At 50.1% G+C, this 15566-nt stretch overlaps 1 protein-coding gene across 1 annotated transcript in view; it reads right to left on the minus strand.

Moving 5' to 3' along the window:
* Window positions 1–599: 599 nt before the first annotated feature.
* Window positions 600–15566, minus strand: part of LOC122398762 (T-box protein H15-like) — a 28748-nt gene continuing 13781 nt past the window's right edge. The window contains exons 3-6 of the mRNA XM_043398927.1: window positions 14995–15268; window positions 13829–13993; window positions 2248–2324; window positions 600–1290 (exon numbers count right to left, since the gene is read on the minus strand). Coding sequence (XP_043254862.1) covers window positions 690–1290; window positions 2248–2324; window positions 13829–13993; window positions 14995–15268 — 1117 coding nt within the window. The 3' untranslated portion in view covers window positions 600–689. The remainder of the gene's footprint in view (window positions 1291–2247; window positions 2325–13828; window positions 13994–14994; window positions 15269–15566) is intronic.

Here is a 15566-nt window from a genome sequence, read left to right on the forward strand (position 1 = left end):
CCGCGGCGACGATAATCGTCGATCAAGCTGTCGTGAAAAAGGCGCGAAGCTCGCGGTAATCGTTTTCAACAAACGCCCACGGAGACGGGAAAAATTTTACAAATTTCTTTTTTTTTATTCGACGAACGAACGACAAAAGAAAGAACACGGCGTGTATCTCGGACGAGAATTCCCCGGGTCCCGTCTCCGACAGTCCTGCCCCCTCGACGTCGAGCTTTTTAAGCCAGCGTTCGAGCAGCTCCGCGCGTTTTTCCACGTCGAGTACGGAGTCCGGAACATAAATAACGATAACGATAAGTCATGATACGGAAATATACAACTTATATTACACGAACGGAGCCGATGTTACCTAGGGCCTGTAAATCCATACCTATATATACCTATATACATTAGACGTCGCCATACAATGTATCGTTTAAGAATGCATATACGTGCGGTATTTAGTTACTCCGTTCCTGCGTTCAGGATCGACCTGTAATCTTCCGTACGGCGCGTCGTTTATTTTTTTTTATCGGTCGATTACCTTTTTCGCTGTCGAGCAAGGTAGAAAACCGTCCCGGTAGACGTATTATGATACAACGGCTCCGGGGAACCCCTCGTTTACCGTGCGTCTTTCGAGGTTTCCTCGAGCGAGTGGTCCCGAAATGTTCGAGAGGGTTCGTTCGGATCTCGCGGGGACGCGATGGCGACTACGAGGGCGAGAGGTCCTGCGCGTCTCTGCCGAGGCTGTCGGTGGGCGACGGTGTCGCCCTCCTGGCGGGCGACAGCGACGGTCCCACGGGGGTGGAGGACTTGGGGGTGGCCGGGGCCGTGTGATAAGGCGAGAACCGATGGTGAGCCAGGGCCAGAGCAGAGGGGTAGAGGGGTCTTGGCGCTGCTGGGCCCGTCGTCGTGGGATTCTGCGAGCTCGAGGCGGCCAACTGCTGTTGCTGTTGCTGCTGCTGCTGCTGGTGATGGGCAGCGGCGAACAGAGTGGGCCCGATGGACGAGGCCCACCACAAATGGCCCAATTGCTGCTGCTGTTGCTGTTGATGTTGTTGCTGCTGGTGACTGGTACCGGCGGGCGACGCGCCCGGGTACACCAAAGCTGGGCCCACGAGCTGCGCGTAGGGACTCACCGCCACCGCGGCCGCGGCCCGCAACAGCATCTGGGACCGCGCCGCCCAGAGCGCCTTCTCCTCCAGGCTGAGATTGCTCACCGCCCCCGCCTGCAGCTGATCCATCTCGAACGGAAGTCGATGGGGAAACCTCAGCGTCTGCTGTTCCGCCAACATCGACTCCATCGTCTCCCTGAAAGGGAAGCTGCTCTATTATGCACTTTGCCCCCAGACGGGCAGGACTGGGACACTGGACAGTAGCTCGAGGAGCATACAGGGTGTTCGGCCAATCCTGGGAAAAATTGTAACGGGAGATTCTAGAGGCCAAAATAGGACGAAAATCAAGAATACCAATTTATCGATGGAGGCTTCGTTAAAAATTTTTTTCTCGAAAATGCGTAGGAATTCGGAGGTATGTCCAATGACCAAAAATGATCGTAATCGACCCCCGCAAGCGAACATAATTTTTCCAGAACGATTTGAAATTTTTCTTTTTCGTCGAAAAATTTAGGCATCTTCTCGAATTTATTTCTTGAAAATGCGTAGGATTTCGGGGGTATGTCTAATGACCAAGAATGACTGTAATCGACCCCTGCAACTAAAAATATTTTTTCCAGGACGATTTGAAATCTTTTAATTTTGTCGAAATTTTCACACCTTCTCGAATTTTGTTCTGGAAAGTGGATAGGATTTCGGGGGTATGTCTATTGACCAAAAATGATTGTAATTGACCCCCGCAACATAAAATAATTTTTCCAGGGCGATTAGAAATCTTTTAATTTTGTCGAAAAATGTCACACCTTCTCGAATTTTTTTCTGGAAAGTGGATAGGATTTCGGGGGTATGTGTAATGACCAAAAATGATGGTAATCGATCCCCGCAACCGAAGATAATTTTTCCAGAACGATTTGAAATCTTTGAATTTAATTGTTAATAACTTTTCAACGAAGTCTCGATCAAGAAATTGATATTCTTAATTTTTATCTTATTTTGGTTTCCAGAATCTCCCGTTACAATTTTTCCCAGAAGTGGTCGAACCACCCTGTATACATAAGAACGGAGGATCGCTTGCGAGAAAGACGAGCGCGCGCGCGGCCCTCTGGCGGTCGGGACGCGAGGCAACCACGCGAGAACAATTTTAAAGATTTACCTCTCGAAGTCGGTGAGGCGCGAGGAGTCCCGGAAGCCCTTCGCGAACGGATTGCTGTCGATCTTGAGCTTGGTGATCTGTAACAGAAAGTGCACCGCGGCGATTCAGTGGCGACGCCCGCTGGAAAATCGGCCGATCGACCTTGGGGATTCGTCGAATATCCCCTGACCTCGTTTACGTCGCCGCGGTACCGGGCTTCTCTCGGAAATTACGTCACCAGATGGCAACGAAACGTTTCGAAACGGTTCGTTCCATCGATCCCGGGGAGTCAACGGCTCGTAAAATTAAAAGAAGGCGGGGAAACGATCGTGACGGAAGGGCAGTTCTTGTTTTCGATGCTTCGGAATCGTTCGTTGCACCGTCAGGACTCTCGGAGCCACTCTCCGTGTGTCGTGGATCCCGTATTAGGGGCCACGGACGATTTATTCCGAAACGGGTCATAAATTCACGGGGTTCGCGAGTTAATCGTAAAACGTGCAAGATCGAATCCTCGTACGAAAATCTATATGCATCGGGAGTATGCAGAACCGTCTCGTTTATAGCAAGGTTTGCACTACGATTCTTAATGGACGAGTACACCCGATTCCGCTAAGCTGTTTATACACAATGTTCGATAATTCCTTGCCCCGCTTAATGGGAGTTTAACGGGTCAATCTTATGGCAATTTCTCGCGTAATCGAATGAATTATTGAAAGAAGGTTCCATTAGATGTTGTACGTCGCGTGTGATTTATGCACGACAGTGTACCGTCCCATTTCAGCCGAGTGCTCGGACAGTTCTTGAACGATTTTCTAACAGATGGATAGGTCATGCGGCGCCTATTAGCTAACCTCCTCGCTTCCCATATAGAAGTTCGCTATTTATTTCTCCGACCACTTAAAATCAATATCGTCGAAACGCTTCGTCGAACGCCGCGCCTGTAATTTTCACGAAATAAAACAAAAAATTTGCGTGAAAATTTCAAAACGAGGACGAGAAAATATCGACGAGCAAAATGGTCTCGCGAGATTTCCTCGACTTCCGGGCGGCTCCCGGACACCGTCGCGGAAATCCGCCCTAAGTCGTCGGCCGCGATGGGCGTTTCGCGTTACCTAACAACGCGGGGGGCCACCCACGACGCCGACGGACGCACAGGTGGCCCCGGTCAAAGTCTACTGCCTGGAATTAGCCGGGGCGACAAGATCCTCTCCGTCGCTTCCGCAAACCCTCCGTGGAGCTGGTCCCCTACCTTCGGATGCCCTTTCGACGTACGTTCTGGACGAACGGACACGCCAAGACGAACGGCCCTCGCGTTTGATCGCGGAAAGATTGCGGAACGCAATAGCCCGTTGACGTTCGCGAGCGAGTCAAAGCCGTCCCCGTCGGGTTCCCGAGGACGTTCGATAAATCATGATACGAATCAATTTAACCAACCACGCCAGAAACACACATATCCACGGCCATGCATCGAAAATGTATTAGAAAACACGAACCTCGTAGCTCGTCGACGGATTTCTTCGATTTCAATTACCTCTGTCGCAATTATCACACGGGCAACGCCTCTTTTCAACAAATTTATAGAACAGACAAGTTTGAAACATCGTGTTGTAGTTTTTGGTTTGTTATAAGTAGACTGAAGATGTTTATGCATTTATGGGGAAATTTTAATCCTCAAAAAATTTAATATGCAAAAATATAAGAAATACTTAAAGTAAGATAAGAATTATTATATTTAGGGGTTGAGACAGCCCTCTGCGAAGCTTCCGTTTCATTAATTCTATTAATAAAAATGTGAATTTGCATAAAGATCCGCAGTCTAGTTATGAGTAAATATATTTAACACAGTTTCCACAAAGAGTCGCTGTTCTGTTTACAACTCGGCCGACGAGACGAAAGTGGGCGAGGAAGAGTCCAGAGCGTCACGTGACACATTACATAGAGTTTATATGCATTACTGAGATGTCACGATTAGTATGATTTACAACACATCGAAATAGCATCAGGAAACGTTGAAGGGTAATTAAACCGGGTAAACTCAAGTTACTTATTTAATTATTTCCGTGGCTGTTCCACAAACCTGCGAAGTTTCACGAGAATCGGGAGGGGGTAAATTTCGCCGGTGTGCTTCTCGTCAGATTCGAGCTCCCGTCGAGCTACAAGCTTCGCGAAACGGCTACAGAGATACATTGTCCAAATATTGAATCGAAAAATTCTATGAAATATTTCGAAGCGTTCCTCCGGGGGTCGTTGAGTGCTCTGCGTCGATCTCGATCGCGGTCGTAGTTTGTTCGCTCGGTAAAAGGAGAGCCGCTGGTCTCGAAGGTCCAGAAGGGAATGGAAAGTCGGGGATGGAGAGGTTGTAAGAGGAAAAAGAGGGACGACAGAGTCGGTGTCAAGTGGGTGGTCCAATTACCCTACGGTTTCGCGCTCACGAGCAGCACGTGCAGCCTGGTAATAAGACTCTTTCCTTCAAAGCCGGGGCTAAGCCGCGCTAAGCCCGGAGCTGCCTCGGTTTTAGTTACGATTCCGCTGACATCATTAGCCAAACATCTGGCCCACCTCCGCCGTCAGCGTCCTCCTCGTCGTCTAGCTACTTCCACGTCGTTCCGTTACGCTCCGTTCCTATCCGCTCCTTTCCGACCACCGCCGCGCGTTTCCCTTCGTCAAACCCTCCCCCCACTGCCCTTTCCGCCCGCGATCCTCCGTCGTTTTACGATCGTTGCTCGCTACCGAGCGCGCGCTAATATCGCGGCCGCGTCTTTGAAATCGACCCGCGACCGCCGCACTCCCGCGAAACTTCCTCTTTGATATCGTGACGCTTGTTTTAACCACCCGCACACCCCCTGCTGCCTCGAACGTTTACGTATCTATCGTCGACCGTCGGGGCGACGAGCGTCGATTAATTTAGGAACTCCACGCGTCCGCTATCTTCTTCTCTTCGCTGCCACGCGACACCAGATTCTTTCACCCGACTCATCTACAGGAAAAGAGCTTCAACGAGAAATTCTAAAGGTTTGCTAGCATTTGGCAACCCACCACTTAGGTTTTTGCATCGAGAATCTAATTAGCCCCTCGACATTCCTCGTATCGTCGAGGTAAATAGCGGGTGAGCAACCTTTGTTCCCAAGTCTACAAGTACCGTGCTGTCGGATGACCAACACCACTCCCGTCACCTTGCAAACATTACTTGTCCAAAACATCCTAGTCCAGATTTCTAATCCTTACTCATCCTGAACCATCCCTTGACCATCGTCCCTACCTCTACCCATCTCTACCAATAACATATAAACGCCTGCAATACCGAAAAACGGACAGAAAGAGTCTGGTCTTCTATTCTTAAATAAAGTGTTGGAATCTGGAAGAGAGGAATGCGGGTCCGATTGGTTCCCAATAACGATGCAAGACACTCGTAGTCCTCTTTTTAATCTATAATTTAAGAACAACCGAGAATTGGTAGTTTAAGGGAACCGAGACGTTCGTTTACCAAGAGACTAGATCGTCGGTGGGAGGAGGCGAGAGCAGAAACGGCGACGAAGTTATACGATTTCGCTGACACGGTACGACCAAACGGTTGGACCACTTCCCAGACCGATTTACAGCGTCCAACGGTGGACACGCCGCTACCGGGCGTGATAAATTTCAGTCGCGCGCGTCGCTCTGTTCCGCTCCTCTGTAGGCCGATGCCAAACCATCGTCGTTGCGAATAAATCGCCCCGGCCACCGCCGCGTCCCGCCAGATATTTTACTCTATATCGGGCCCCGGGAACCGCGAAAAAAATGCCGGAGATTTTTCGTCGTTCGCTAACACCGGAGAGGGCAACGAACCTCGCGTTCTGGAACGGGTTCGCGAAAGGGGTGGCGCGGAACCGGTGCCCGGAGAAAAGGACTTTTTTCGAGCCAGTCACGCGATATCTGGAAGCGTGAAATTCGTACGATTGCACGGGGGCCAACGAAAGCACACGCGGCACCGTTCCGTTTTCGGGGCACAAAGTAATTTTCTGCGAAAGGGAACAATGGCGCGATCTGGACGGCCCCCGGGCCCTAAGGACAGATAGCGTTCGTCGATCGAGGGACAGGTAGCCAATTACCGTCCAGCTGCGGAGCGTCGATGAAAATTGAGAGAGAATTTGCGAACGCGGTGGGCGGAGTTCCCTCTCGAGGCTGATCGGGTTCCCCCGGGGGCACCGGGGAATTGCAATTGCGCTCGCAAACCGCGAACCAGGAAACGCAAGAAGCGGTCGACAACCGTTGGGACCCCCACGCTTATCGATTAAGTGGCTATCGGTCGATAAAACAGTAACGCGGCTTGTTGGTAATACTCCTTTTGTATAATCAGAGTTTATTCATGATCGTTGAACACTCAACTATGAAGAATTTCCAATGGAAGTGGACTCTAGACAAGGCGTTAACACCCGCAGACTTCTTGTGCGACTCTAAGGCCCCTGGGCCTGCGGTCACGGGGGTACATATGTCTTAACGATAGTACGGGAGGAGGACCCTTAGACTTAGCGACTAACGAGCCTTGTGACTCACATCGATGACGTGTCGATGTTTGGCCTATTGGTCATCCAACACGTCCAAGTGTCCATCAATCGACTAGCGGTCGGTAAAGTGTCTTTGATGCTCGACAGTTTCGAGCAGCTCTATCGCCAAATATAAACGGGGTCGAGTCAACTGAAGCAGATTGATCGGTCGCGTCGAAAAAAGTGGCGACATTCCCGGTTATCCCGTTCCCTCCGCGTTAGGCTCGTCGAGCAAAATGAAGCCGTAGGTAATTGAAAGGGATGCTTTCGCACCCGGGCCGCCACTAATAATAGATTTAATAGAGACGCGCGCGCTCATCGAAGAAGGGGTCCCGAAGAAGCGCTCGCCTCGCCTCGCGGGATCATCGCGCGCCGCTATTTAGTGCCGCTTGCGCGCTTCCTGTCACGCTCGCTCGCCCGTCCACCCCTCGATCTTTTTCCCAGAGACGCACGGTCTACCGAAACCGGGGAAACCCCGCGGAAATCTGTCGGAAATCGTGTCGAACCTCGCAAAAGTGGCGAGACGACGTTTGGTCGTCGAAGGAAGTCGCGAAGCATGGCGCGCGTGTAGCAGACGGGGAGCCGCCAACGCGCACCAGCCGCCGTGTGTGGCTTCCAGAGGGCCTCCTCTCCCTCCCCCAGCTCGCCCCCGCTCGCCCTCGCGCCACTGTCTCATTCGAACGCGATTATTTATGTTTTCTTTCGTTCGTGCGCGCCGACGCCGACGCCTGCAGCCACTAAAACCATCGACTCCTTCCTCCTCCGCCCCCTCTCTCTCCACCTTCTTCTTCTGCTTCTGCTTTTGCTCCCGCTCCGCGACCTTGCCTCCCGATTCGCGATCCGAGCGATCCGTGGATCGAGCAGACGCTCCCCGTCCTCGTTGCCCGGTTTTCTCCGGGATTTACGAAACGTGAAACGACTTAGCAGACAGTTGCCCCCGTTTCACCGTCGAGCAGCTAATTAGCCGAAGTATAAAGGCACGAAGTATAAAGATAACGACCCGCGATTTATTGCCCGCGGGAAATTTTCCACCGTGGCTGATCGCGATTACGATTACGATTACCCCCCCCTGGGCAATTACGTCGCTTCCACGTTTCGTGACGACCGTTTCCTTCGAGACAGTTACGCGGACAATACCGCCCGCGACTTTTTTTTGCCCGTTTAATCGCACCGTTGCGCGTTTCCAGCACGAAACCAGGCATTTGCTCGCTAGGAACCGAATCCCCGAGTAATTGTTCGCTTCTTTAACCGAGTAACCGAGTTTTCTACGCGTACGCTCGACAGTTTTACTCCTGGGAACCCGGGGAGACTACTTCCGCTCGATATTGCTCTCCGTTCCATCAAGATTCATCGAACTTTTGGGACTCGAAAGACCTGAGAATTCACAGTTCCAGGGGGGTCAATTTACATTCCACCTTTGCACTACGAATTATATTTCAATTTTGTTACCAGCACCAACGCTTTCAAGTGTTTTATTCGAAGTTTACGTTAACTAAAAAATAGGACAATTTAAACAAATTCAATTAAATATCTGTATCATTTACATTACTGCTGTATTCTGTAATTTTCAAGTGTACGATGTCTCTTTGGTTTGAGAAGGGTTAACAGCGATTCTCCCAGAAGCTTTCGGCGAGCAGCTGAGGGCACCGGCTACTCCCGCGACTCCTTTCGACTTTCCCCGCGCAAAGGTCCCTCGTAAATCACGGTTCGATCCCTGGAAGACTCGCGTGCCCTCCCGAGAAACCGCAGAACCCAATCCCCGCCGCGCAAAGAAACTCACGAAACGTTAAACGTTCCTAACGATCTCGAGAAAGAAGGCGTGCCCGTCGCGTTTATCGCCGGGACGTTCGACGCCGAGCCGCACAAATTTACGAATCCTTTTCCGAGACACGGTCTTTGGCACCCCTCCAGATTTTCCACCCGCTGTCTACGACCGTAAACATCATCTCGAAACAACGTTCCAGCCACGAATCGTACGACGTTTCGGTAACAGGAACGTTTTTTCGGATACCACTTTGCCCGATTATTAAACGTCCCGCCGTGGTTCGGTGCACCTGGACAAGTAGCAGGTAACCTGATCCGGAGGATCACAATTTTTTATCCACCATATAGCCTGTAGCGAGGTCGTAAATTTCTTCCCGGCGTTCGATTTATCGCGAGTACGCACCAATGAGATATTATACATCGACACTGGGTGAAACGTTTCGTTCTACGGTCCTGACCACGGGCCCCCCGAGTCCAAATCTGAGTCCGTTTATGTCACTCGGCTTGTCTCGACAGTCGATACGTATCTGTTTCGATGCTCGAAGATATTTACGACCTCGTTATATCGCGGAGGATACGTTACGCAACCCCGACCTCAACAAAACTAATTTCGTTCCTGCGTCTGAACGTTGTTGCAGCAGATAACGCGATAAAATCTTCAAGATTAACACTTTATCGACCGATAGTCGATTAATCGGACTCTGAGAGTCCAATGGTTATCGACTGTTGGCCGATTAATCGACTTCTGGGAGTCCAACAGTTATCGACAACTTGTCCATTAATTATATCGTCGGTAAAGAATTTTTTTCTGGAAAGTGAGTAGGATTTCGAGGGTATGTCTATTCACCAAAAATGATTGATATCGACCCCTGTAACTAAAAATATTTTTTTCAGAACGATTTGAAATTTTTTATTTTGTCGAAAAATTCCTCACCTTCTCGAATTTTTTTCTGGGAAGTGAGTAGGATTTCGGGGATATGTATATTCACCAAAAATGATTGTTATCAACCCCCGCAACTCAAAATAATTTTTTTAAAACGATTTGAAATTTTTTTATTTTGTCGAAAAATTCCTCACCTTCTCGAATTTTTTTCTGGAAAGTGAGTAGGATTTCGGAGATATGTCTATTCACCAAAAATGCTTGAAATTTACCCCCATAACTAAAAATATTTTTTCTAGCACGATTTGAAATTTTTATATTTTGTCGAAAAATTTCTCACCTTCCCGAATTTTTTTCTCGAAAATGCATAAGAATTCGGATGTATGTCTATTCACCAAAAATGATTGAAATGGACCCCCACAACTGAAAATAATTTTTTTAGAACGATTTGAAATTTTTTATTTCGCCGAAAAATTACTGCATTTACGATTAATTGACTTCTGGGATTCGGACGATTATCGACCGGTTTTCATTTCGACGAGATAAATATTAGGTAATATTCTAAGAATTATAACCAACGATGGAATTACAGTACTGTGAAAGAAGCGGTAGACAAAGTGTTAGGCGTTAGGAAAGTAGGGGGGCATCGAATGTTTCGTAGAAGGAACACATGGACAGATGTAACCGGGTATCGTGATTCGAAGCATCAACGCATAAACGCATTAGAAAAACAAGCTACCGTTTCCCCGTAACGTGCACTTTTCGATAGTAGCGTAAAGTGTTGACAGCCGATGGTAGGGTCCTGTCCCCGGACTGCATTTTATTAGGAGCAACCTCCGGTAGTGTCTCTCCGCTTGTAATCAAGCCCGGTACCGCTGGATTTCACGAGAGACTCCGGGTTCACGAAACTGGTCGAACTTAAACGGGCCCCCCCCGCTCAAATGAGTTTCTAATTGCACAGCTGTCGACCGGTCGGAATCGACGGTCGCTCGAGGTGAATAAATACCGAAGAACCCTGGAGATGATTCCTTGATGAGTCGCAATTACCACGGTCCTCGTGGCGATCAAACAGTAAAAAAAATAAACAGAAAATCGTCGATTTCCGTAGGAATACTCTTACAAAATTATCCGCCTCCGGGCCAAGGAATTAATTAGATATCTTGATTATAAGCTACCGAGATGGAAAGTTACCGGATTCGAAATTAATTTCAGTCGCGATTGGATTGAAACCGCTCCCGTTTGTCATCCACGTTGCCTCGAGGTAAGTTCGCGAGTGCGGTTTTACGACACGTGTTATCCAAATTCGAATAGCGAGATAAAAAAGAAGACAGTGATACGGAACTGGGAGCTTTATTGTCTTCTTGGATCGCCATCTATGATGATGCACGAGGAAGGAAGGAATGGAAGATGCAGGTTTCTAAATTGGTGAAACTCTTCTTCGTCGAAGCCACCGATTAAGAAGTGGCGAAGAAAGTCGAAGATATCGTGGTTAACGTCTCCCTGGCAATCACTCTCGCCAAGATTGCTTCCCGATTATTGGCCATAAATTAATATCGAAGGAATAACCACCGTGAGTGGAGTTTCTTCAGCGAGGGGCCTGACCCAAACGTTATCTGGTTGGAAAGGACCGAGCGTTTCGAAGGTCCCGCGAAGCGCGAGTGTCGAGTTCGGATAATAGACGGGCACGACGACGACCTGGACGATCAGAGGAGCGAGAGAGTGACGGGAGGAGGCGACATCAGGCAGCGATAAGGAGCCAGGAGAAACGGATGGTGGAATAGCAGCGGCGGAGGCTGGCCAGAGGGAAGAAGGACGGCAGTTAGGTTATGAATTATGACGCGGTGCGCGAGCGAGAAAGAGGAGCCCGGAGTCTTAGAGGTCGTTACGGGAGAAGTCGGCGGCCAAGGGACAAGAAGAAGGCAAAAACCGTCGGCAACGATACGTAGTATGTAGCCTAGCGAGCACGGGAAGTGGCTGTTCGTGGGTGAAAAAAACGGTTGGTCCCCGCTAAACGAGCGCACCCCTCGACGACGACGACTACCAAGACGAAGGACAACACCGTGGACGATAACGACGAGCGATGGGAGACGCGCGAACCGCGACGAATGACTTTCGAGACGGCCGGCTGAACGAGAACCCGCGTCTCTGCCAGAAACTCCTCACCGCCGGTGCTCGTTTCCGACTCTTCCTCGCTCCTAAAACACGATCAGGACTCGCTTTGGCCCCGCGGCTATACCGCCGCCCTTTTCCATCTTTCTTTTCCACGGTAATCATCATCGACGCGCTGCTATCGTGCCTCCACGGAGCCAACCGCGGTGTTTTATGCCGGGACGATCCTCGCGGACGCGCAACACGGACCGGTAATGCCGATTGAAACTCTGCTCGAGGGACAGGTAGGCGAAATTTAAAACGAGGCCTCGGTGATGATATAAATTCATTCGCGAAGAAAAATTGAAGTTACAGGGTAATGATTCGTAAAATGATCATCTCTGGGGGGTTGGCATGTTCGTTTTTTGTATAGTGGAGCTGAGATTCGACATCAGATGGTTATAAACAGCGATATTATTGAGTTTCAGGGGTTGAATCGTGTATGGGGTTCAATTTACGAATCACGTTATTGTATCAGATCACCCCGATGTTCAGGCGACTTGTTCGTCGTCCTAGGAGCTAGAAACCCCCAAAATACTTGAATCGAGTTTCAGGGGTTGAATCATGTATGGGGTTCAATTTACGAATCACGTTATTGTATCAGATCACCCCGATGTTCAGGCGACTTGTTCGTCGTCCTAGGAGCTAGAAACCCCCAAAATACTTGAATCGAGTTTCAGGGGTTGAATCGTGTATGGAGTTCAATTTACGAATCACGTTATTGTATCAGGTCACCCCAGTATTCAGGCGATTTGTACGTCGTCCTAGGAGCTAGGAACCCCCAAAATACTTGAATCGAGTTTCAGGGGATGAATCGTGTATGGGGTTCAATTTACGAATCACATTATTGTATCAAGTCACCCCGATGTTCAGGCGACTTGTTCGACGTCCAAGGAGTTAGGAATCCCCAAAATACTTGAATTTTGAAAAACTCCTTGATTAGATCGAGAGCTACCCTTCCCCCGTGCATCGTGTGTTAGAGAAATGCTCAGTTTCGATAGACGAGGCGAGGTGTAATTCCTTCGCCGGATCGTTCCTTGTCGGCGGAAGACGGAGGAGAAGAGACGGAGCGAGGGAAGATGCGAAAGAGTGGATAAGAGGACAACAGAGGAGAAGACCGAGAGAGGGAATAAGCTGGCTTGGAGGTAATTGCCGGGGCATCTCTTCGCACCTCATCATCGTCATCAACAGCCGCGTCTCTCGTGGTCGTCGTGGACGAGGAGGGTGGCTCGCTCCGGACCACCCGTTAGCGCTTTGAAGCTGCTCGATTGCCTCGGTTTTCTCTTCATCGAGGATTCGGATTCGGGATAAAGTCCCTTTATCAAGGAGAAACCGCGGTGTCGTTTCAACGAGCTGGAATGTCAAAACGAGAACAGACCCGCGAGCCGCGTCTATTTTTCTTGCAGCGACGCCAGACGTCCATTGTCGTCCACGGGGGATCGTTAGATTCGTGCACAGAGGATTCCGATCGTCGTTCGGAGAGGCGTCGCGTTCGTCGGAAATCGGGTCTCTCTCGCGAAGACTAGGGGCATCGCGACGCCCGTGGAATGCGAACGAGCCCGCGGTGCCGGGCCACACATGACGCGGTCGCCCCTAAACGACTATCGTAAAATACGATAATGCTCGTCGGTCTCTCGCGCTCCGAACGTGGAATCCGTACTTGGACGCGTGGAGCAAGAGGAATCGTCGCGAGGCTAAATCTACGACACGGTGCTCGCTAAATCGTCGCGAGCCAAGCGAGCTAGCGCGTTCAAAGCGGTCGGTGCTCCTTCTCTATCCTCGAGAAACTCGAAATTTCAGCGAGAAAGACGTCGTAACTAAATATCAATCGATCGATCGGTCGCCATTTTGTAGATTCGTAGCTTCTGTATTTTTCTGGTCCAAGGAAAATTGGAGTTGATATAGCACGATTCACGGAAGAAAAGCCTTGGAAGAAAAACCGTCGCTTGTTTCGTACGCGACCGAGTCGGGAGAACGTGGACGCCATTGTTGACCATTTATTTAGGTAAAAGTATGAATAATTGGTGGTGTTGGGGAACATAGATAGAGAGAGAGAAGACGATATGTGCGTTTAAATCGGTAGAGAGGAAACGATTAACCGGAGCGAAAGCTGGTCTCGGGGAACCAGTCCCGAGGGCAACCCGGTCCCCCGTGAAACCGAGGGGGCTGCTATTGCGGCGCGCGAAAAAAACCGGAAGAGAAATAAGAAAAGAAAGAACGAAGGGTGGAAGGAGCGTGAAACGAGCGGAAAGAGTAGCGGTAGCGAGAAACAAAGCGAGACACTTACGAGTTGATTCTGATAGGCGGTGACAGCGGTGAATATGGCCTCCGGGAATATGAAGGTCTTGTGAGGCTCCTTCTCGAGGTCCGTTATCGGCTTGGACGTGCCCGAGTCCGGTCGTTTCACCAGGTGGATCCTCGGCTGGTATTTGTGCATCGAGTTCAACACCAGCTGGAAATCGTATGCGATTTGTCAGAGGATTTACAGGCGGCGCGGTTATCCCCCGACGGAGGATGCATCGGCGAATAAACGTTTACGTTCAACGTGTCCAACGACCGTTCGAGATTTCAAACAGACCCGTCGCGTGCAACCGGCGCGTCTCGTTCCCCGAACCCCTCGAACCCACCTACCGGGTCGTAAACCTCGCGAACAACGGGAAAAATCGACGCTCCGGACGAAGAAAAGGGTGGAGGAAAGGATCGCGTCGAGCCACTCCGTCGGCCCTTCGACACGAAACTCTATAGATCCAACGATACGAGGGGGGGGGTGGGGTCCTGATGGTAGAAAAAGCGTACGAATTAAGGAGCACTCCCGGTGCTCTCTCAGGCATTCCCCGGCTACGCCGTTCAAAAGAATCACTTTGCCTTCGTCTGGCAGCGTGTAACACCCTGAATACCAAATGAGCACCGTGAAGAACCGCTGGCCCGATCGGAGTTCCTATTTACGTCAGTCATCCGACGAATTAAGGACCCCGCCGCCGCCACGGACGAACGGATACCCGGGAGAGTCACGACAGCCCCAACGCCATCGACAAAACCAGGGTGGACGCGGATCTGGTCATCCCCCGGACGCCGTTCTTTCGAGACATGGATATCCGCTTGTTTCCACTGCTGTAAAACTACTAGACTCAAATCCTAACTACAAGGATTTATAAATTTTCGACTCGACACGAAGTCAATTGCATTGCAAGAGAGGTATTGCCCGGCGCAATAAGGACAGGTAACAAGTGGACACCCAGTCGTAAGTCTTTGTGCAACGTCGGGGACGAACTTTGTCGTCGAGGGTACGAGTCTTTGTAACTTTTCCGAGACACGTGGAAGTTGCACAATCGGGTCAATTCTAGGGAACACGTCCGACGTCTTCGCGCTTTCCGCGGCGCTGGTCGCGATACGGTCGATCGAATCGTGGTCTCGTGGACGTTGGACGCGGCTGGAACACGCGAGGATACTTACGTGACCGTGCCTGTCCATGTCGTTGTTGGTGAGCTTGACTTTCTCGAAGGAGACGACCTGCTTTCGTAGCTGCTCGCCCGTAAAAGGCGAGTCCGGGTGGACGTAGAGACGCGCCGGCGCCGGGGGATCGGCCTTCCCAGCCACCAGCCACGAGCTCCTGTGATAAGCGTACCGGTACCTCTTGTTGTCCACCGGGACGATGTCCATCAGAACCGCGTATCGACTGTCCGGCTTCAATCCGTTGAACGACACCCGGCACGTCGGGAACATCCGCCTGAGGAAAGAAACCAAGCTCGAGAAAGACGTCTTGGTTAACTCTGGGTCGAGTATCGACAGTGGCGCGCTTCGACTATCGATAGTGTATCGCTTTGACGAGTCGAATCGAATCGAATCTCTAGGGGTGCATCAGAGACCAAATCGTCGAGTTTGATCGTGGAATACTTTTGGAATTTTTTTTCAAAGAGACGAATGCTACATCAATGAATCGTGGTAGCTATTGGTAGACTCTATATAGACATGAAAAATAAAATAAAATTAGGGGAATAACAGTGGTATACGGGGAGCACCCCTAA

The sequence above is a fragment of the Colletes gigas genome, unplaced genomic scaffold (genome assembly GCF_013123115.1).
Source record: "Colletes gigas isolate AHSC1104 unplaced genomic scaffold, ASM1312311v1 Colletes_gigas_Sc00012, whole genome shotgun sequence".
Classification (NCBI taxonomy): domain Eukaryota; kingdom Metazoa; phylum Arthropoda; class Insecta; order Hymenoptera; family Colletidae; genus Colletes; species Colletes gigas.